General features: G+C 36.0%; 1 protein-coding gene across 2 annotated transcripts in view; it reads right to left on the reverse strand.

Annotated features, from left to right (window-relative positions):
• The window catches only part of XRCC4 (X-ray repair cross complementing 4), a 175,231-nt gene that overhangs the window by 140,963 nt on the left and 12,428 nt on the right, over positions 1-21,840 (reverse strand). For both annotated transcript variants that reach the window (XM_048932255.1, XM_048932254.1), the window contains exons 2-3: positions 13,801-13,950; positions 5,944-6,131 (exon numbers count right to left, since the gene is read on the reverse strand). In XM_048932255.1, coding sequence (XP_048788212.1) covers positions 5,944-6,131; positions 13,801-13,950 — 338 coding nt within the window. The remainder of the gene's footprint in view (positions 1-5,943; positions 6,132-13,800; positions 13,951-21,840) is intronic.

Genomic DNA, 21,840 nt, shown 5'->3' on the forward strand with positions numbered 1-21,840 from the left:
GGAACCTACCTGTTTATTAACAAAACAACAGGTGAACTGGATCATAAGCAGCAGAATGACACTGCAGATGCTGTCTATGAGTCCCCAGATACTTATGCTGACTGGAAGAGTAAAAAAAAATGGTCACAAGAATTTTACATCTGGATACAGGTTGCTTTCTTATACCCTAAATTGCTGCATGTCTCCTCGGCCTTCAAAACAGGGGTTTGGAAAATAAGGGTAATTCCATCCTTGTGGATCCAGCATTACAGAAGGAGAAGTAATTTGTAGACAACTCTGAACTTATTTATTTCCATAAACAAATAAAGAATAATTATTTTTCTCTATCAGCTGGGAAAGGAAAGCCATAACAATCCCTATGGGCTTATTTGTAAGTTTTCCTCAGTGAAACATTTAAACTTTTACAACCTTTATTGTTATAGTGGAGAATCAGTCATACCACTGTCAAACTTTCCATCCAGACAACAGAAGGCACAACAAGCTTTGAACAAACAAACTGTGGCACTTGAAGGAGGATGATAAACCTCTCTTCACTAGGCAACTTGCAGAAACTATGTTCTCTACCCTCTTGGTCTTCAGCATTCACGCACATGCGCATGTGATGGCATGGACATGATGTAAATATTACTTCTACAGTAAAGAAGTTCATCACATCACAGGCTGGCAGAGTTCATGCATATAATAGCCTGGGCAAGCAAGCAGAGACTCACAGGTTTTAGGGGTGGAAAATACCTATTATGTCATCTAATACATTATACTGCCAATATAGCATAATTTCTTACAGTGCATTTTTCCATTTCTTTGACCAATCCAGCCTTAAGCACCTGATGCAATGGGGCTGCTACCACTTCCTCAGGCCAATGCTTCAACAGTTAAACAAATTTTAACATTAGAAAGTATTTCCTAATAATATGCCTACATTTTTCCTTCGCTTAACGTCACTTCATTATTCTTTTTTGCACTCCTGTAGACCACCCAATGTAGCTTTGGCACTCTCATTTGAGTGAGGTAGATCCTTCACAAACTGCTACCAAAAGTGTTAAAAGTAATTTCAGAGTGGTAGTTTACTGCACTTATGGGAAGTAAATTTCAGTAGCTAGCACATTTTATCAAGTGACTGTTACCAGTCACTAGGCACAAGTCATCAACAGATAGCATTATCAGAAGATTGGAAAAAAGATTCGCAAACACAAGTAAGAACAAACAAAACAACAACAGAAGAACAGAGTAGTGTTCTATTAAAGTCCTGTTTTGCTGGACACTATTAAAGTGCTGAGAATAGCTGTGTGTGCTTGCATGTATGCATACGCACACACACACACACCATATGTTTAAATATAACTACCAAACTGAAAAAGGAAATCATCAGGATAAAAAACAAGGAATATTGTTGGCATAGCTAACTTTATATCAACCAATCATTAAATTTCTGTTCCACAACACTTTTGAAAAGCTTTTTTAGCCTTTATGTTTTAAACACTAAGTTCCAAATTGAACTAATAAACTACAGAAGATTTACCACCTGCCATATGAAAACTTTTGTTTTTATAACAGATTTTGAGTGTTTATAGTACTACACACAGTAAGCTAATTGTATACAAAATATATTCCACATACGCAGATACCCACAAAAAGAAAATAGGGAACAATAAATACACAAAGATGGTATACAAAGCTGTAGCAATATGCCTTTACCACATGGTTATCGTATGTAAAAAGACAGTTCTATTTTATTGCTATTTTCTGCTTTCTCAGACACTTTTTGCCAATTGAAGTAACAAAAAACAGCAAACACCATGTTATTTTTAGCTACTGTGAACAATAAATGCATTAAAATATTTATTTCAATTATTTCTTAATCTAAATATGAGTTTTCTTAACAAGGGAACAGAAAAAGATGTGAGTTGTCTTGCAAACTGCAAGTTTACCACCATACAACTTGCCTTTATAAACTTCCTAAACTGTTGCTTGTCTCCTTGGCCTTCACCATAAATTATTTAAGCTGCTTTTAACATGCCCATTCCAATTGGATTATACATGTTACAGATTCAGCCAGCTATTATTTGTACAATGAGGGATATATACAAGGGATGCTCTGAAAGTAATGCTTCCTGTTTTATTATGTTGGCTCACTACATCAGAGGCAGATGTTGGTATGAAAGTAGAGACTAAACATTCCCAACAGTATTCTGTTACATGTTGTTGCCATGTGACAGATGGCAGCAGAGGGGCAATATAACAGAATGCTGTCTGACACAGAAGTGCAGATGACATAAAGGTATGTCCCTGAATTTCTCTATGAGGAAAAAAAAACCAACAAAACCACATCTACTGACATTCATCAACACTTGCTGAACATTTATGGAGACCAGAGAATGGATGTGAGTACAGTGGCACAGTGAGGCAGTGGGTGGTGCGTTTCAGCAGTGGTGACTAGTAGGTCACCTCCACTATTGCAGATTTTTTACGAGTGGCATACGAGCTCTTGTTCATTGCTAGCAAAAATGCATAGCTAATGGTGGTGACTATGTCAAAAAATAACGTTTTGTTCTAGCCTAGAATTTCCTCTAATAGTTTTATTGTGCTCTTTCTATCTGTTGCAGTTACCACAAATATACCGTTCCTATGTAAGGCACCAGGCCATAACTCAACTGAACCTAAGGTATATTCAGAATGGAAAAGATAAATGATTTTTAATAAATGATTTTTATTTTTTTTCCCCAAAGGAAATCCATATTTAATTTTTGATAGGTATTAGAGGCTTATCCACATGGAGCACTGTGGCAAAGCACTTCATAGGAAACTACTGGCAAAGGTGGGCATAGGTTACTGTGCCTAATCAATATCATGCTGTTGGTAAGTTTCATGAAAAATAACTAAGATAAATTTTGTGTATGAAGTATTCATGTGCATCTAACAAAAGGCACGTGGATTTTCCTGGTATACAAAAATAAGCATCTGTATATTCAGTAGGTAAAAAATAATAGCAATATTAGCTGCATGAGCTGATATCCCTTTTCTAGTTCACAAATTGTATCAATACTTTTCAGGTTTGTTTGTTTGTTTTAACTAAAAAGTGTTAAATATATTCATTAAGACTAAAAAAAAAAAAGTTCAGTATTTCAAGATCCAATCAACTATGTCTTCATGCATACTTTCCCAGAATTTCTCCCTTTGCTATAACTATACTGACTTAAGAATACTGATCTTCTAATTATTTCTGATAATTCAATAGACCATTCTCATAATGGAGGTTGGTAATATGAGGTAAGAAAGAAGCAGAGAACTTAATGTATGATGTGCACTGTCAAAATTGGAAATAACTGCTTCCTCTTCCCTCATGATCAAGTTTTTATGTAAGAATACAGAGACTAACAAATCCTTCTGCTTGACTGAAAAAGTACTGCATTTCTTTTGTTAGTTGTGCACTTCAATCAACACCTACACCATCCCCCACCAAAGAAGAAAATTGCTCTTCTGAACACTAGGAAGGTTTTAGTTTGTACGTATAAACACATTTGCTGAAATAGGAAAAAGAATATACTCCTACTGACTAAACAAGTTACAGATACGCATTTCTTTAGAAAAATAACTGCTGGTAAGAAACAAACATGACTAAAATTCTGTGTTTAAGTTGCAGGAAGTCTCTATAGGTTTTCTTAGTAGCAAAAAAAACATTTAAGTGAATTTCAGCCCTCAGGATGTACAGAGCTCAAGATGATTATTTCCTTATCTGATGCCAAAAGATATACACCATGAATACTTTCCCAGAAACTTCAGAAAATGTTTGAAACATATTCTATTGTATACATGAAAATTATTTATATTTCTGACAAAGGCTCTGGCAATTTAATTGGTCGCATTAGTATAATATATAGGGAAAAAAAGGTGCGTTTTCACCCAAGAAACACAAACTACTGTTTTGATGCCCAAGCTCAAAAGCACGTATAGCAATCAGGACACTTTATTTTCAATTACTTCGGCCAGATTATTTTCCCAAACTGACATAAAGATGCTTTCATGTGAATTAAGTTTCTCATAAGCCTTAATTGATGGAAACATATTAGGTGGCCCATATATATGAAGATATTTTCCCTTAATAAAATATAGTATGTATTTCATCTGTCTGGTATTCAGAATATATTATGTGTGACACAGACAAGAAAAACAAGATTGCTAAAATTACTGGTCTTATTTTCTAAGTAAAATTTTGGTCCTAGCCTTGTAATACTGCTGCAATACAGTATGTAGTATACATACTTAAGCCTAGAGCTTTTGTGAACAGCAATAAGACTGGAGTGTGTACAAGAAGTGTCAAGAAAGCAATACAGAGCCCATAAGGTCTTGGGTAAGTACCCAGAAGAAGTGATAATACACCCTGAAAGACCTAATCACCTAATTTTTGGGCACCTTAATCAAGAGCTTGAAATTTCCTAAACAGTATGAGGAAAACGTCTAGCCTATAACAAAGCACTTTTAAGAGGCCTAACTTCATGCCACTGAATCTCTCCTTCTCCACCTACTAAAATACAGTTAAGAATCTGAGCTTGGGTTCCAAAGCACTTAAGGGAGTTGCTACAGGTTAGTGAATGGCCCTTACTTTATAACAAACTTATCCTCATCTCACCTAAAAGACACAACATACATGAAGTATATATGTATTCTCATTTCAGGTTTGTAACTGAACTCCATGATGCATTCTTAATTTCTTTCCAATTTAGAGAACAGAATACTCCCATCTTCAACAGAAGTATTCCAGATAAGGTAGCTCCTTCAGGGTTGGTTTCTTTGTTATATGTTAATTTCTTAAAAGTTTATACATGACAAAATTAGTCAAAGGAAGAGCAAGGTATGCCTCAATAGTCTGAAGCAGAAAACTTTTTTATTAAAAAAAAAAAAAAAAAAAAGCCACAGATGGGAAAATCCTTAGATAATTTCCTTTTGGGAATAACTCTATTACGGATTTTTTTTCTGCAGGAATGAAAGATCTGCCCAAAGATACTGCTTTATCTGCAATCTTGTTTCTATTCTTTGCCCATAATTTTCTTCCCCATAATAGCACCAATAAACTGATTGAAGAACTGTGACCTGAATGTGATTACACCCACAGTCCAGTCTGAAGAGCTACTTGTCCTAACAGTCAAATGATTTCACTGATGTGGCTGAGAAGTCAGTAATCTCAACAATTAACACAGCACTGATGACACAGTTACAAAACTTGGCAACTACATTGCATTTAATTTCAGAGAAAAAAGGGCAGGAGCAAGGAGGATTTCCTTAGATTAGCTCCCCAAGAAAAGTTTCAACACCAAATCATAATGTGAAACAACCAATGGTATGTGCAGATACAGACAATACTACTTTGTTCCTTGCTTTAAGAATCCTTTCCTTTGCAGCCAAAAAACGAAGTCACAATTTAATGTGGTTCTAAGCAGGAAACCACTTTATTGTTAGTTTTCAAAATGTTTAAAGTAATAGAAAAATGTATTTTAAAAATACATTTTCTCATTTGAAGGCAAATTTAGGATGTTTTTTTTCTTTTCTTTTTTTGATAAAGTATAAAGGAAAAGGGAAAAAAGAAACAAGAAGTAGAAAAGCACTAGAGGCCTGAATTTTAAGATATAAGGAAGCTAGGAGTAAAAACAAAACTGCAATGTATGGAGCACACACAATAAATTTAAATTAGAGAAGTAATATTCTTATTTTTACATTTAAGATAGATATATCAAAGAAATAGCTCTAGTTGATAGGTTTAGACAGGAAACTACAAGTTTTTTTCTAATTTAAACCAAAATGGAGCTCAACATATTTATTCAATCCAAATAAGTATAATAATTGTATTTCATTTCAAATAAATTAAAATATAGAAACATACCTATGTTTTATTTACCAATTACCAATCTCATAATTAACAGTCAAATTTAAACATTTAATCATACTTACAGAGCCATCTTTCAAATTTCTTTCATAGGAGAAATGACACTGTGCATTTTCTTCATTCACTGAAACAGTGAAGTTGTATTTACCAGCTGATTCTTCTCCAAGTATCAATGCTCTCTTCAGTTCTTCAACATATTTTTCTCTGTTCATTTCCATGTCAGCAGCCTCCCTAGAAATTTCAGCTTCAGAAACTATCACCAAAAAAAAAAAAAAGATAAATTAATATTCATGTGAACTAATACGTATACTTATATATCCCTAAAGACACTCACATGTTCTATTAGTTTTTTCTGAATGTGTTAACCCCAGGCAGTAGACAGACAACTGTCACCTCACATATTTTTATTTTATTTCTTCCAAACTCATTACTTGTAATCTTACAACAAAGTAAACTCTCAATTTACAAATGAATATGAAGGTGAATCCATGCTGTACTGTTTAAATACATGACCCACTAAATGGGAGATGTATCCCCACTTTGTATTAGATCAACTGTACCATGAAAATTTTACTCCTCTCCTTTGAAGATAAAGAAGAGTTGAATTCAGAGCAAAACAAGCCAATAAAGATGTGCAATCCCTAAGAACCATGATGGGCCTTTCCCATCTGCTAACATATATATTTCTTTTTATATCTTCTTTCTTCTTTTATATTTTCTTTTATATCTATCTATCCTCAAACTGAAAAGCAGCTCACCAATTCTTGCCTTCTCTAACCCAGAAAAAAAAGAATGTCATTAATTTTACCACGAGCCCTCCTCTCTTTATAATTTTTTCCTTCCTTTATACGTTTTTCCTTCCTTTATAATTCATTCTTAAACCTGCATCCACAATACTTTTAGAGATCATATGTTAATTAGAAAAATGAACTCAATGAGTGCACTTTCTTTAGCAGATGTAAGCAAAGATTCTAAGTTATGGCAGTATTTCTATAACGTAGTGTGTGCTTTAATGGATAGTCCATTATAGAGAATTTTCAATTCTTTACTTGATTCATGCAGCATTCCCTACACTTCCAACCAATGTCATTTATCTTAACTTATTCTTAGACTTCTCTAGCATTTGTCCCATTTTTTTGAGAGAAAAATATGAAAAAGGAGATTAGTTTGTGACAGCCTGAAAAAAAAAAAAAAAAAAAAAAAACAAAGCAAAAACACATCCTTAACACATCTACAAGTGACTTTAAAAATTGGCCTGTAGCAATATTTCTTCTTTATACAAATGCATCTGAATATAATTTCATTTTAAGACATAAACCTGCACATACATTGAAGTTCTACTGATGGAAATAGAGCAGCATTTCAAGCCAAAATGAGCTTGTTTAAATTGCCTCATTTTTCTTCTATTTTCATCTAGACACAGTAGTTAATCTCATATTGCAAAGAAGGCAGCACTTATCAAATCTATCCATCATCTAAAAATACAGCAGGGGGCTAAACGTATAACTATTTGCTGGGAAGCCACATCCCCACACATTTCAGTATTTCTGAGAGACTGTCTAGTTCAATCCCCCTGCTCAAAGAATGGTCAGTTACATAGGTTGCACAGGACTATGTCCAGCTGCATTCTAAATATCTCCAAGGACTAAATCTCTGAACAAGCTGTTCTGGTGTTTGGTCACTCCTATAATAATAATAATAATAATAATAATAATACATTGTATTTTAAACTGTGCACATTATTTCATGTTCTGTCAGTGGATACTACTGAGAAGAGCTTTACTCTGTCTTCTTTACTATTTCCCATCAGTGCTAACACATATTAATATGATCTCCCTAAGCCTTTTCTTCTCCAGGCTCTACAGTCCCAGCTCTCCCACCTTCTCCTGGTAAGGCAGAAGCTCCAGTCCTTCAATCATCTTCAGCAACTACTACTTGACTCCAGTATGTTCGTGAAGTTCATGTCTGCTGCTGGGAAGCCCGGAACTATACACAGTGCCACATCTGCCCAGTGAATGATGATAGCCCTTGATCTACTGGTATCACTCCTCTTAAAGCAGCCCAGTAGACTCTTGATATTATTTGCCACAAGGTTGGACCATAATCAACACTTCAACACAGAGTACCTACTACCAGCCAGATGACACAGTGCAGACATCAGTGCAGACTAAGGGCTTATTCCTCCACAGGTGTACAAGGCATTTCCTTCTGTTGAATTTCTTGAAGTTCTTGTCAGCTCAGTTCCCTGGCCCATCCAAGGCACTATGAGTGGAAACACGAATATTCTGGTACCTCAAACTCTCCTACTGTTTTTACATCATCTGAAAACTTGCTAAGGATGCAGCTTATCATCATCCAAGTGATTAATAAAGATGTTAACACCATGGGATTTTTTTTAATCAACTCCTGGGGTACAGAAGCCTCCAGTTAGACTCCATGCCCCTAACCACAGCCCTTCAAAAACTGTTTGAGCCGGCTGAGCTCAATCCATTTCTACATTAACCAGTTCACTTACTCAGTTTGCACTTCACCATGGGGAAGTTACAGGATACAGGACTAAATGCCTTGCCAGCTAAACTCAATATGAACAACATTCCCATCTTTCAATTCATTCAATAAGCTAACCATTACACCAGAGAAAGCTGTCAAGCGGATCAGGCATGATTTTCCATTTGTAAGTCCATGCTGACTACTTGTCTTCTCATCCTTAATATTTTTGGAAATGGATTCTTGGATTACTGTTCTAACACCCTCTGGATAGTTAGCTTCTAGTTATCCAGATCCAGCCTATCACAATTCCAGAGGCAGAAGAGATGTTTCTTTTAGACCTAACAAGTCTTCCTTCATCAACAGCATCTTGTGAAGATATCAAGACGGCCTCACAATGACATGGGCCAGATCCCTCAGCACATACTGTCTCTGCCCATCAGGTCCCAAAGATTTGTACAAGTCCAATTTCTTAAGATATTCTTTAATCCAATCCTCCTATAATGGTGAGTTGTTCACCAGTCTTTTCCATGCTTTTTGTCACCACTTTCCCTGTCCCATCCCAAAGCAGCCTTTCTCTCATTTTTCTTTTTCTGTGGATAAATCAGAAGAAGCCTTAGATGTCTTTCACATCCCTTGTCACACGCTACTCCAGGTGGATTCTGACTTCTAACCCTATCCCTGTATGCTTAGACACTGTCTTTATAGCTGTCCCTGGTCACCTGCCCCTACAGCCACATCCTGTGAATTTGCTTTTTATGTCAGGAAGGAGTTCCTTTCTCATGCATTCAGGGCTCCTGACATCTTCGCCTCATTTCATTTTCCATTGAAATAAATCATTGTTGAGCTTGGAAGAGGCGATCCCCCAAAACAACAAAAATCTCTCTCTTCTCCAAATTTGTCTTAAATGGAATTCCTTTTAAGAGATACTGGAACAGGTCAGAGTTTGCATTTCTGTAATCTAGGGTCATGAACCCTTTTTTTTTTTTTACTCTGTTCTCAGGATCCTGAGCTTCAAAGCCCAATGACCACTGCAAGCAAAAAACATTCTCAACTTTTACATATCCAGCCAGTTCTTTCTTTTCCATAGATAGTAGCTTTTGCTCCATGTACACATCTTAAAATATGGAAATTGAGCAACTTCCTAATTTTAGATATAACTTCTTATTTTTGGGAAGGGTTTTTTTGTTTTGTTTTGTTTTTTTAAATTGCTGTTTCAGGGGTGAAAGAAGGAATGGGAGGGTTGTATTGTGGGTTTTTCTTTGTTTTCTTTTGCCTTTAAGAAAGATCACAGTATGGTACAGGATTATTAGTTACAAAGGTTACCTATTCACAAATGCATCGATTACTTGTGCACTCAAAAAAACCTAGTTATTGTATGACTCTAAAATCTGATAAGGCAGGTCAGTAATTAAGGCACCTGTTTGTTACCTTGTAAGACAAAAAACAACAGCCAGGTGAAAAAAGGAGATGCAGATGGCAAAAGACAGCATGCTAATGTTACAACCACAAGCAAATGAATTGTTGACACAAGGACAAAGTATTCCCACCTGTGGAAAATCTGAGCCTGGAGATATACACATGATATCAGTATGACACAATGATACATTAGTGTCAGAATCAAATTAGCCATCCACTAGCACCAGGCATTTTTTCCTTAGGCAAATTCAAATCTGTAAAAGCAAGAAAGCAAAATGGATGCATAGGAACTGAGCTGCCTCAGTGCTTTTAAGTTTTTAAGAAAAAAGTAAATAAATAATTGTTTGGGACTCAACAAATATAATCAAGTCAGTCTTTGTCACACTCAGACATGAAAAGCCACACGTGTCAGTCTGAATTTTGTCATACACTTCCCTGAATAGTTTAACTGTTTGAGTATTCTCTCCCCACTTGGAAAGAGAAAACTGTAAAGCTGTCACATTCATATTAGCTTAACATAAAGACCTAAAGGTAGTGACTTTTTTTTTGTACAGGAGTGCTGCAGAATATGCTAGAGAAGACTAGAAATAAATCACTCATTATCAGAGTTTCTAGATGGGAGAAGATGCTTCTATCCCTACATTTCAAGTTGCACTATTTATATTAGAGAGAACGGGGTAAAAAAAAAAAAAAAAAAAAAAAAAAAAAAAAAAAAAAAAACTTTCAAAATGAGGAGAGTGGGGAAAAATTGGTCAGGAGACAGACAACTACAACATGCAAAACCCTACAGATTTGTAAACTCAAAATCTGTCCTTCCTGAAGTATTTTGCTATCTGTTACAGCAGATGTAATAGAAAATTATATATAACAATTTTGTATACAGCCTAATACTGATGAACTTCAGGGCACTGAAGTACTGAGACACAAAATAAGGTACAGGTTGAAATTATATTATCATTGTTTTAAAAACATTTTACTTACTTTACCATTATACTTTTCAAATTTGTTTCCACAATAAAATAATATAAATTCAAGCAGAATGAAGGGGGCTGTAAGCTCACGTTCCTCTAAGCTAGGGCTTAAATACTGTTATGCGAGGTAACAAGAAAGAAAGGCAGGAGGAAAAGGGGAAGACAGAAGGAAATAAACAGATTTTTTTTTTTTCCCCAACCATTGTAAGGATATCTCATCTTTATTTCTAATATGTCAAACCCTTCCTAATGCATCAGAAAAACCATGATAGAAGGCCATATATACTGCCAGCTGGTACTTGTCCTACAAACTGGACTTTGTGTCAAAAACCACACTATAGAAATGTTTAGTTGCAATGCTGCATAACAATCAGATACATCTGCAGGAGGCATACAGGTGACACGAACAAGTGAGAAAATAGCATGCAGCACCACAAACATGGAAAGACCTACAAACACGCCAATATGAAGTCAAAGTCAGTTGAGTATTAATCCTCACACATTAAGACTCACAGGCATGATTTTCAGTACAAGACTTTGTGCCATCATATACAGCACTGCAGCAAGGGCTGTAAACTCACACTAGCCACTATACACGCTACCCATTCTGCCCTACCTGATTCTTAGCCAAGTCAGTCATGCTCAAACTCAGGCACAATTCTCAAATCTCTATAGATGAAGCAGTAAAAGCATTTTGTAATATTAAATAAAATATTTTAAGCATAAACCAGATATCATTAGGAAGACTTCAGATTCTAATAACTGTCTGCTGCATTTTCTTTTTTAAATCTAAAAGCAGCACTTTTAATGTTGACGTAGAAAACAGAGTGGAATTACTGATAGGTACAAATAAATAAATGAGCCTACAAGCCAGTGAAGAATGGGGCCTACAACACTGATCAAGCAAGCTCAAAAAAAACCAGACATACTAATGTACTGTAAAGAGCACCAGGATTTCTTTTCCTATTGCTGTACACTTGCAGTGTATTCCTTTATCTTTTAAAACTATCAGATTAAAAACAAACAAACAAAAAAAAAAACACAATAATTTTTGGAGAAACATCAAATTTCTAAATGCTTCTCTCTGCAGTTCTTTAACTTAATACCAAGTGAACGTAACATAATCTGTATTAGTGTGCTCCTCCTCCCCTGGATATTTTACAATGTTTTGTTCTCTAAATAAGACTCTCAACTTTCATCATCATTCTGAATGTACAGGAACCACAAAAGACAATCCCATCAGCAACTCTCATTCACTTCCTGGTAGGTCTTCCAAACAAAATAATCCACAGCATGAAAAATTCAAAAGGGATTTCCCACAGCAAGAATTTTCTGACCATTGCTTTCTGTTCTCCCACATTCTGAACGTGGTAGTTAGGCAGTTTCAAGAATGATGTAATAACTAAGAAAAAGTGATCAAAAGCAACAGTGAGTGCATGAAGACAGATAGATGCAGCAGAAAAGCCTTGTGCACAAGAATTTCAATTCTCAATTAAATTACTAAAAGGACTATGAATCTCATCTGAATTCCTTAGAAATTGATCTGACGCTGAGAAAAAGGAATAAAGGCTTTCTCCATTGTATGACTACCCTGTGCTCATGGGGTCCTCTCTTTCGGGAAGTTTCACTGGTCCTCTCTTTTGGGAAGTTACCACCCAGCAGTTCTGCCAGATGCAGGAAGTTACTGAAACAAGAACTGTGTGCATGTATTTTTCTCTATACTCTCCCTGCTAAAGTAAGTCTAGGTTTCACTAAGAAAGTATAGACTTAAGAAGCAACTTTTTTTGTGTGTGTGACTCTTAAGCTGCTTATTTTAATGTTAACTGCTTTCCTTAGTGTAACAGCATAAAAAAAAACTTTTAAACAAAAGTACTGGAATCCTCATTTATCAATGCTAACACCTTTACTATTATTGTGAAAATACAGAATTTGAATATTCAACTGTAAAATTAATTTTAAGAAACCCTTTCTTACTAGACTACAGGGAGCCAATATCTGTATATATGCATTTGGCCTAAGTAGGAACCCTCCATCAATAGAATATTTAAAATGTTAAAAGAATTGTGAAGAAGAAAATATAGTGCACACATACACATATATTAAATTAGTCCTATTTCCTAATTTTCAAAAGAAAAAAAAAAAGATAAAAGTTACATTTAAGAGAAAGCTCAGGAATGACAAAGCTTCTTGTAATGCACAAGGTAATAGATTAAACACTATAAAACAACAGTTCTATTTGAAAGTTTGGGTTATGAAAGTACCAAGGACAAACAAGGTCCAGCACACAGAGAAAAAGAAGAAACAACTCAGATAAATGCTCTTGTAATTTAGAAAAAAAGAGTCAGGAAAATGTTTTTGTCCGTGTTTTGCTATGTAAAACACATCATTCTTTCCCTCCTCTGAAACTTTTGGACCAAGTATCCAACACATGTCTAAAGAAACACACAAATCCTTCCTTCTTTCACTAGACATGAGTGAAGGAAACATTCACATACTAAGAAATCCTCCTTTTGTTCACATTTCTGGGTGGGGAAAAATGCGTCGGCAGTTTTTTTTTTGTTTTTTCTTGTAATTTACCACCGGGAATAAAATTCTTGTATTTTAACATTCTCAAAAATGCAGTTGAGTACCAAGCACAGTTACCTTTAACTGTTAATATCTTAACAAACCCATCAAGAAAATACTTGCAAATAAATGCTTCATAAACTACAGCTTGCAAACGTTAACTGTATTACACATTTTTTCAAGAATCTGAAGGCACACACATCATGATGTAATATCACTGCAAGAAATTGTATTAGTAGGCATGAACAAAACATAGCATACTTACATGCTAATAGATTAGTATCAGTTTTGACATATACATTTTCCAGATATCAAAGATATCTGAGCATGTCCCAGAAGACCATAAATCCAATCTCCTCCCTCAGTGAGATGATAATTGCAAAATCTTTTTAATGCAAGTTGTGGATCACAGACTAGAAGGTATTTAACAGTAGTAAAAGAGAACAATATAATTTTAAACAGTTTTCTTTTCATGATTACCTGTCCCAGTCCATGCACAATCACCATCGGTAAGTATTATACCAAAGCCACTGCTTATATCTTTTTCCCATGATACTTGTAGAAAATATACTGCTTCTGGATCAGAAACTGGATGAATTCTGATCAAAGTTTTCTCCATTTTCCAGATACCTGTTATGGACACAACAGAAACTTATTACAATCAATGGCATATTTTCTGAGATATACTTGGCAACATTTTGTAGCCAGATTGGGTGGGAAGGGAGGAAAGGTACATTTACAAGCACACTTAGCTTTCCTCCACAAATACAGTTTTTCAGAAAACTGATGTTTTCAAACAGAAAACTGGATTAAAACAATTAAGGTTTAAGTAAAAGCGTTAACAATCAAATACATTTGAATAGTCTCTAAATAAGAAACTGTCAGGAAGCTGGGCAAAATTGGTATGCTAACTTTGCATTCCTCTGCTTCCTGACATTTAGTTTCTTACTTAAGGACTATTTGATCATTAACTTCATTGTTCACTATCATCCAACATACAACACATGGAATATGATTCGAAATAATTAATACTCAGTTGGAAGAATGTTGCTTGAGAGAATGCTATAAGGCTCCACTGCAACACATTTATTGCATTGATTGCCACTGCCAATCAAAGAAATTAATTTTTAAAAAATGAATACTAAAGAGAACTAAGCTTACGATTCTACAGTGATTTGTGGGTTTCTTTTTCCCCTCTCACAACAACAGACAACTTACAAATCTGGAGCTGACAAAAAATCTTATGAATAACACCATATATTTTTATAAGTGAACTAGCCTGACAGTAATGACTGTCTCTGCATTCAAAACCTTTACAATAACTTTTTATAATTTGCACCACAGAATAATGAAGAAACAGTCAATTCTGAAGTTAATTTTTCATTGATAAAACCTCATGCTGTCTAGTACTTGAACATTGGAACAGTTTCTTTTGTGGTGCTCCATTGTTTGGGACCTTTTTTATTTTAAGGAAGAAAGCAGTGAATGAGAAAATGGACTACGTGCACTGAATACAAAAATGCTTGGGTAGGTGGCAACTAGAAACAGTTTCTATCTAGTTTTCCACTGGTAATGTAGCACTAGGTAACAGAAAGAAACAGACCTGGGAGGGTAAGTTGATGCTCAGCTGAACGTGAGCCGGTAGTGTGCTCAGGTGGGCAAGAAGGCCAATGGCATCCTGGCTTGCATCAGGAATAGTGTTGCCAGCAGAAGCAGGGAGGCAATAGTCCCAAACCTCGAGTACTGAGCTCAGTTTTGGGCCCCTCGCTACATGAAAGACACTGAGGCCCTGGAGCACGACCAGAGAAGGGCAACAAAACTGGTGAGGGGCCTGGAGCACAGGCTTTGTGGGGAGTGGTTGAGCGAGTTGGGGCTGTTCAGACTGGAGAAGAGGAGGCGCAGGGGAGACCTTATCATTCTCAACAAGTATCTGAAAGGAGGCTGTGAGAGATGGGTTCAGCCTCTACTCCCACATAATTAGTAAAAAGACTAGAGGGAATGGCCTCAAGTTGCATCAAAGAAGACATGTTGGACATTAGGAAAAACTTCTCTGAAAGAGTAGCCAGAGACTGCAATGGCCGCTCAGGGAGGTGATGGAGACACCATCCCTGGAGGTGCTCAAGAAACACATAGATTTTGCATTGAAGAACACAGTTTAGTGGGAAATATTTGTGACAGGTGGACACTTGAACTGGATGATCTTTGGATGTCTTTTCCAACCTCAGCAATACCATGATTCCATGATCAGCACCAGTTCAGGTTCTGAAGGAACCCTGTTCCTCAAGCAGTAGCAGTAATGAGCTCTTTGCTTATGTGTATTGAGAGATATTACCGGCTTCCCAAGAAGTGAATTCAGGAGAAGTTTTAACTACTGTTGCCCACACTGTCTGATCTTTACACAGCTATGCTTAAAAAATGCCTTTCCCTTGAATTCCAGGCACGGTCTGGACAAAAGCAGCAAAATACATGAATATAAGACTTGTTTTTCAAGCACAAGGCTGTATTGACAGCTAAACAAGAACTGCATTGTCAATAACATAAATTAACTACTTCGGATGGCCAATTAAACCACAATACTGATCAACTTAGACTAACAAATTGCATTTCTAAACAATAAAAGGAACATCACATAAAGTGTCTGCTGTGAGCGCCAGACTGAACTATGGCTGGAACAAGTCACTTGGTACTTTTAGCATTCCTGATCATATATAACATTTTCCATCACAAATTAGCAAAGAGCTAACTTTATTTCAGATTAAAACTTAAGGTTAACACTGCTTAGGATGTTTTTGGAAAGAGTTCAGGATTCAAAAACCATGGTAGGAGGAGGAGATAAATCATCAACATATAACAAGACATAAACTCTACTTAACAACAGTATAAGAGACAACTATTATTTATATCCATAGACTACCGCTGTTTATACTTCAACAGATGCCATAATCTGAGTTTCTATTCACTGAAGGAGTGCCAGAGACTGAAGTGTAACTTAAAAATCATATTGAAAAATTAGCTTAAGTCCTCCACAAGAATATTTTATTTCTATCACCAATTAACTGGTCATTTCTACAAGTCTACAGCATGCCTATGCAACTGTAAACAATAATAGCAAATGAAATATTCAGAGGCCTGGAATAAGGCCTTGTAAATTACCATTTATGGAACTGAAGTCATTTTAAAGATTTGTAGTGCACCAATGGCCGGACTATGGGTCAGTAAAAGTACATGACAGGAAGCACAAATAATGTTTGTAGTATGTTTAAGCATATAGATATACATTTTCCTTTGCCTGCTGGACTACCTTTCTCTTTCAGTTTGTTCTGGAACATTACAGAGTCCTTTACAAAATATGTTGATAAAAGTCATTCTCCAAAATACTAGTAAAAATACTTTAATTATTCCTTTTTAATTAAAGACTGTAAAACAGTTGCACACAACCCAGAGAGACAGCTCAGGACTCAATAATGCATACATATATAGTTTAACATGGAATTTTTGTTTGTTGTGATTTTCATCACAAAGCAGAGCTGCATTCACTGAAAACAACCTCCACAAGAGGTTTTCTTTTTAAATGTAGGCTGTTTATAACAGAAAGTAAAGAGCTGGTCTTCTATTTGTGTGATGATAAAGAGGATGAAGCATCAGTCCTCACTGATAAAAAGCAATGCAAAGAGTTGCAAACTAAAAATAATTTATAGTGTTTTGCAAGATACACTAACAAGATCCCCAAAGCCTGAGATGAAAATTGCATGAACTCATAATACAGTACATTCTGTACATCCATCTTTACATGCTAGTATTAAGAATAAGCAATGCACAACAGCAAAAAAATAAAAATTTCTGCATCATTCTTAAGAGATCTGTTTCCAGAGTAAGTGAACTCAGCAGAACTCAGAAAGCTTTCACATGATTTGTCTACCTGTGGTAAAACAGTACCTAAATAAAAACAAACATGCTGAAGAGATCTGGCAAAAAGAATGTTCAGTATTTTTAACAAAATGAAAGATAGGGTTGACAAGCTTTTCCACATTTTGCTGTGCATCTTAGAACAACTTTACATGTCAGCCTGGGGGATTGGACCCTGTGATCTCTTAAGGTCCCTTCCAAACCTGCAATTCTGTGTGTGACACAAAACAAAAAACAGTACCCTTTCCTCTCAGCTTTTATCTCCCCCATTGTGCCCACTGACCTTCTGAGATGAGTATTATCTATATTACAGAGTTATAAAATTGAGTTGGAAGGGACCTTTAAAGGCCATCTAGTTCATCTCATCTGAAATGAACAGGGACACCCACCACTACACTAGGAGCTGAGACCTGTCCAATCTGGCTTTTAATGACTCCAGGACAGAGGCATCCACCACCTCTCTCAGCATCCTCTGCCAGTGCCTCCCTACTCTTATCATAAAGAGAACTATTTTCTTATACTCAATTTAAATGTTTAGAAGCTGTGTTGTGAAGTAGAATCTTGCATGTGATCTCTAGTGTGCCCTTAGTTTTGCTTATGATCTCTAGTCACTTGACTGTCAAAAGCAAAAGCTGAAGGATCTCTTGGCTGTACCTTATGTATCTTGGCTACTACATAATCCTCTCCAAAAGAAGCAAGCTTTTCCAATCCTTACCAATGCTGTATATAGAAACACCATTGCAAACAAAAATATTTTACCTCACTTTAACAATATCCCAACACAACTCCTGCACAGTTTTTTCTGCAGTTGAGTAAATTGATAAACAACAAACAGGAGGAAAAAAAAAAAAAAAAAAAAAAAAAAAAAAAAAAAGCAAAGGATTTATCTACTCCTCCAGCAACAAAGAATTCCCACTAGTGGGGAGAAAAAAAAAGAAAAACAGGAAATCAAAGCTTTTTCTTATTCATTCACTGTAAGGTAAGAGCATGCATCTCTTCCACTCTAATGGCAAAACTCAGTAACAAGCTTGCAGCACTGTGTTATTGAAATAAATATTTCAGCAGGAAGAAGTGAGAAATCCTACTTGAATCTCTGAAGTTAGCTGCACGTTTATAGGATTCACAAGTCACTTTGTTCAACGCTTTGAAATATGGAGTGATACATCTCTTTTAAAGAATGTTAATAAATTAAAACACCACTTTTATAAGGAATACATTTCAATTCACCTGTTTCTTCCCTCTCTATTCTCTCACCACCCCGCCAGCCTTCAATAATGTCAAGAATAGGTGACTCTTCACAGATCAAGCATTTCTGCCTCAGGGCATCCTTAGGTGGAGGAACACTGTGTGTAGTCTATCTGAGGAATACATGAAGAGCAGACTTGCTGCAGCAGATTATCCTGCTGCCTATCCACAAATCCACACACACATACACAACACACACACAAAAAAACACCTACAAAGAAAAACCTACCTTGTAAATATTTGAGGTTTGCTGCCAATGAATGCTATTTCTCAAGGAATGAAGAAGCTCTGTAAATCTACACTTTTTCTATCATTTTCACAGATGTCACATGCATACAAACAGTTGTAGGATCAAAGCTAAAACAAATGAAGTTTCCCATTACTACTAACGTTATTATCACCCAAACCCTAAATTATTTCTACATTTAAAACTGTAATATTTTCAAGCTATTACCTAGATATGCTTCAGAAGACCATTAATCATTATGATAATTCATAGTCATAACCACCACACATGCAACATCCCACCTGTCTTTGTCTAAGAATTTACCTTTATACATTCAAAAGCAATACCACTAGAAAAACAGCTAGAGATATTTTTTTTAAAGGAATGCTGAAGTATTCCTCTGTTTTAACTACTGTCTCAACAGATCTGTCAGTGCTACACCAACAAGTAAAGAATAAACACACAACAAAACAAATCACAGCTCTTTTGAGTTCACTGGGCCACGCAACTGGTCATAACACAGTGAGAGGATGAATTGACAAAGGAGTCTGAGAAATACATGCCGGTGCGGGACTCGAGTTTCCAGAGAACTAGGCACATAGGCTTGGATACGATGCCACTGTTTTTCAGATTTTACAAACACCTCTAATGAGCATGTGTGAAAGACAGTCAGAAATAGAAGGAAGAATGAGGGAGCAACAAAACTCTAAGAACTAATTCTACTTCAGCATCTCTTAAAGGACAGTTAGCAACACAGGCAGGAATCACATTAGTGATCAAAATAGTTAAAGTGGTCACCTGAATTTTTGTACTATTCCTGTTTAGCAGGAAGCCAGTAGCTACTGGGCTTTCTAAAAAAATCACTGAAAAAAAAAACCAGACTATTTCTATAGCTATCCATCAATTTAAATTACTGAATTCAGACCTTCATTGTACAAGTCTAAAAAGCATCTAGCAGTCAATTAGAATGAAGAAGTAAGTACCTCAGAGGGCCTTTGAAGTAACTTAGGTGCCTTCCATTCACTGTCTTGATAAAATGAGACCAATCAATACCTCTTTCCTCCCTTGATTGCTTATAAAGAAAAGCTGCAGAGAAACTGATTGATTAGGACCATAAGAAAGCCAGTATTTTTCTCCTTAAGGGCACGGAAGGTCATATGCTACATATCAACACCTCACCAAGTCAGAGCCAAGGATCTGAGACCAACTTGCAGGTGGGAACAGTGGAGCTGCACCCTAAATTAGTAAATCAGAGGTTTTATTGAGGCTGTTGAACAGTTGAGGATTGAGCTGTTTATCTTTAGGACTTTGTCCCTTTAGTTTTTGGCTTCTAATGATCTATATTAGGCAATGTTCCTTTCTAAGGAGAAATCAGCTGTTGGCTGGTTTGCAATTGACTGGAGCCTACTCCCTGAACAAATAGTGTTCACAGTTGCTTCTGAATAAACAAGACACTTTTAAAATTGGTTTACAAAGAATTTTATATGTTGTTTTGGATAGCACGGGGCATAGACTAAAAGCCAAATCTTTTAGACAGCTCCAACACAGCATCATTGATGATGTTTTGAACTTCAGCACTATTTTTCGTCCATGAAGACTAATGGCTTTTATCCAAATTGCTTTAGCTGCAGGTGTTTCAAACTTTAGCAGTTATACATGGAAGTCTACTTACAGATCAGAAAGAGCTACTATAGCTTGCCAGTGGAGCAATTAGCTTAAGTGCTTTCTTGTTGAGAAAAATAGGATACTATCTACAGTGACTTCAGAATGGAAAACTAGTACAAACACCAAACTGTCAGTAAAGTCTATAATTCGATCCCTTCTGCCATCAGCTGGACCACAAAAAATTTGAATTGAAAATAAAATTAGAAGAACATGCATGGTCAACCTAGTAAGAGAACAGGTACTATTCATGTGACAACAGATGTATTTATAAACTGATTGAGATTTAAGACAGTAAAAAATATCTCAATGTATTTTAAAGATTAAAACCAGCTGTTAACACATTGCCAAGCAGAATAAAATTTGAGAGTGCTTATATTTATGAATATTTCTGAGATTCATTGCATACAAGTTTGTTTTCTCTCATGTTAATTTAAAATTCTATCAACTCCATCCAATCTTCAAGAGAAAAGGCATTAAATTATCTGACCTAAACTTCAAAGATGACTCAGTTAATATTAGGTGGACAGTAGATCAGATAAGGACTCACTCTTTTCAGAAAATGCCTGGCTAAAAAAGTTTGAAGATAAGAACACAGATTCCTTCCTGCCTATTACCTCCTGCAATAAGCCTCCCATTCTCTGGGCCGCAATATTTGTTTGACGACGAAGAAAAGTTTAATAATAAATCTTCAGCTGAATGTCAAACATACATTTGAAGGCCAAAGAAAACAGAAATTTTTGAAGAGCTCTTATTCTAATGAACCAAGAACTAACACATAACCTAAAATGTATCTAGTTGTTCCCTGGTTGACATCTTGTTCCCTTGTTACACAAGGCTCACACAATTCTGTTCTCTCTCTTGAAGACAAAAAATAAAAAAAAAAAATGGTACTGGATAAAAAGAAGCAACTGAATGACTTTATAACTTCTTGCAGACAGGTGAAAGGCCCATCTTAAAAATTCAGCGCTGCACAATAAGGTTTGATTAAGAGACTAACTTCAAGAAAGTTGCAATCAGTAGTTGGTCCTCAAGGACCCAGCTAAAGAAGTAAGGCTCACATGGCTAGCATTTGTACACCTTCTTTCCCACTGCTCTGTGCCAGCCACAAAAGTATTGGAAACACTCACACATTTTTTGTGTAATTAGTCAAAAAAAAAAAAAAAAAGGCAGTGCTTTTGTTTGTCAGACTCCATGGGCCAATAGGATACGCAGGATTTGCCACAAAAGATCTGGAATCCACGATAAGGAACAACACTTGTCAGACTTATTTACTACAGTCACCAGCTGAAAATGAAGAGAAACAGAAGGAAGCAGATAGTCAACGACCTTTATAGTAGGAATCTTACTAACAAGCTTTGATCTCAACTGTAGCCTGGAGACAAAGCCCACCCTGGTGTCTTTCATCCCCTTGAAGTGTGGAGCATAACACACCACCAACTCCAGGCTGCCAGACTTGCCAATCTTACTTGTAAGCACCT

This window comes from Lagopus muta, chromosome Z (genome assembly GCF_023343835.1).
Source record: "Lagopus muta isolate bLagMut1 chromosome Z, bLagMut1 primary, whole genome shotgun sequence".
NCBI lineage: Eukaryota > Metazoa > Chordata > Aves > Galliformes > Phasianidae > Lagopus > Lagopus muta.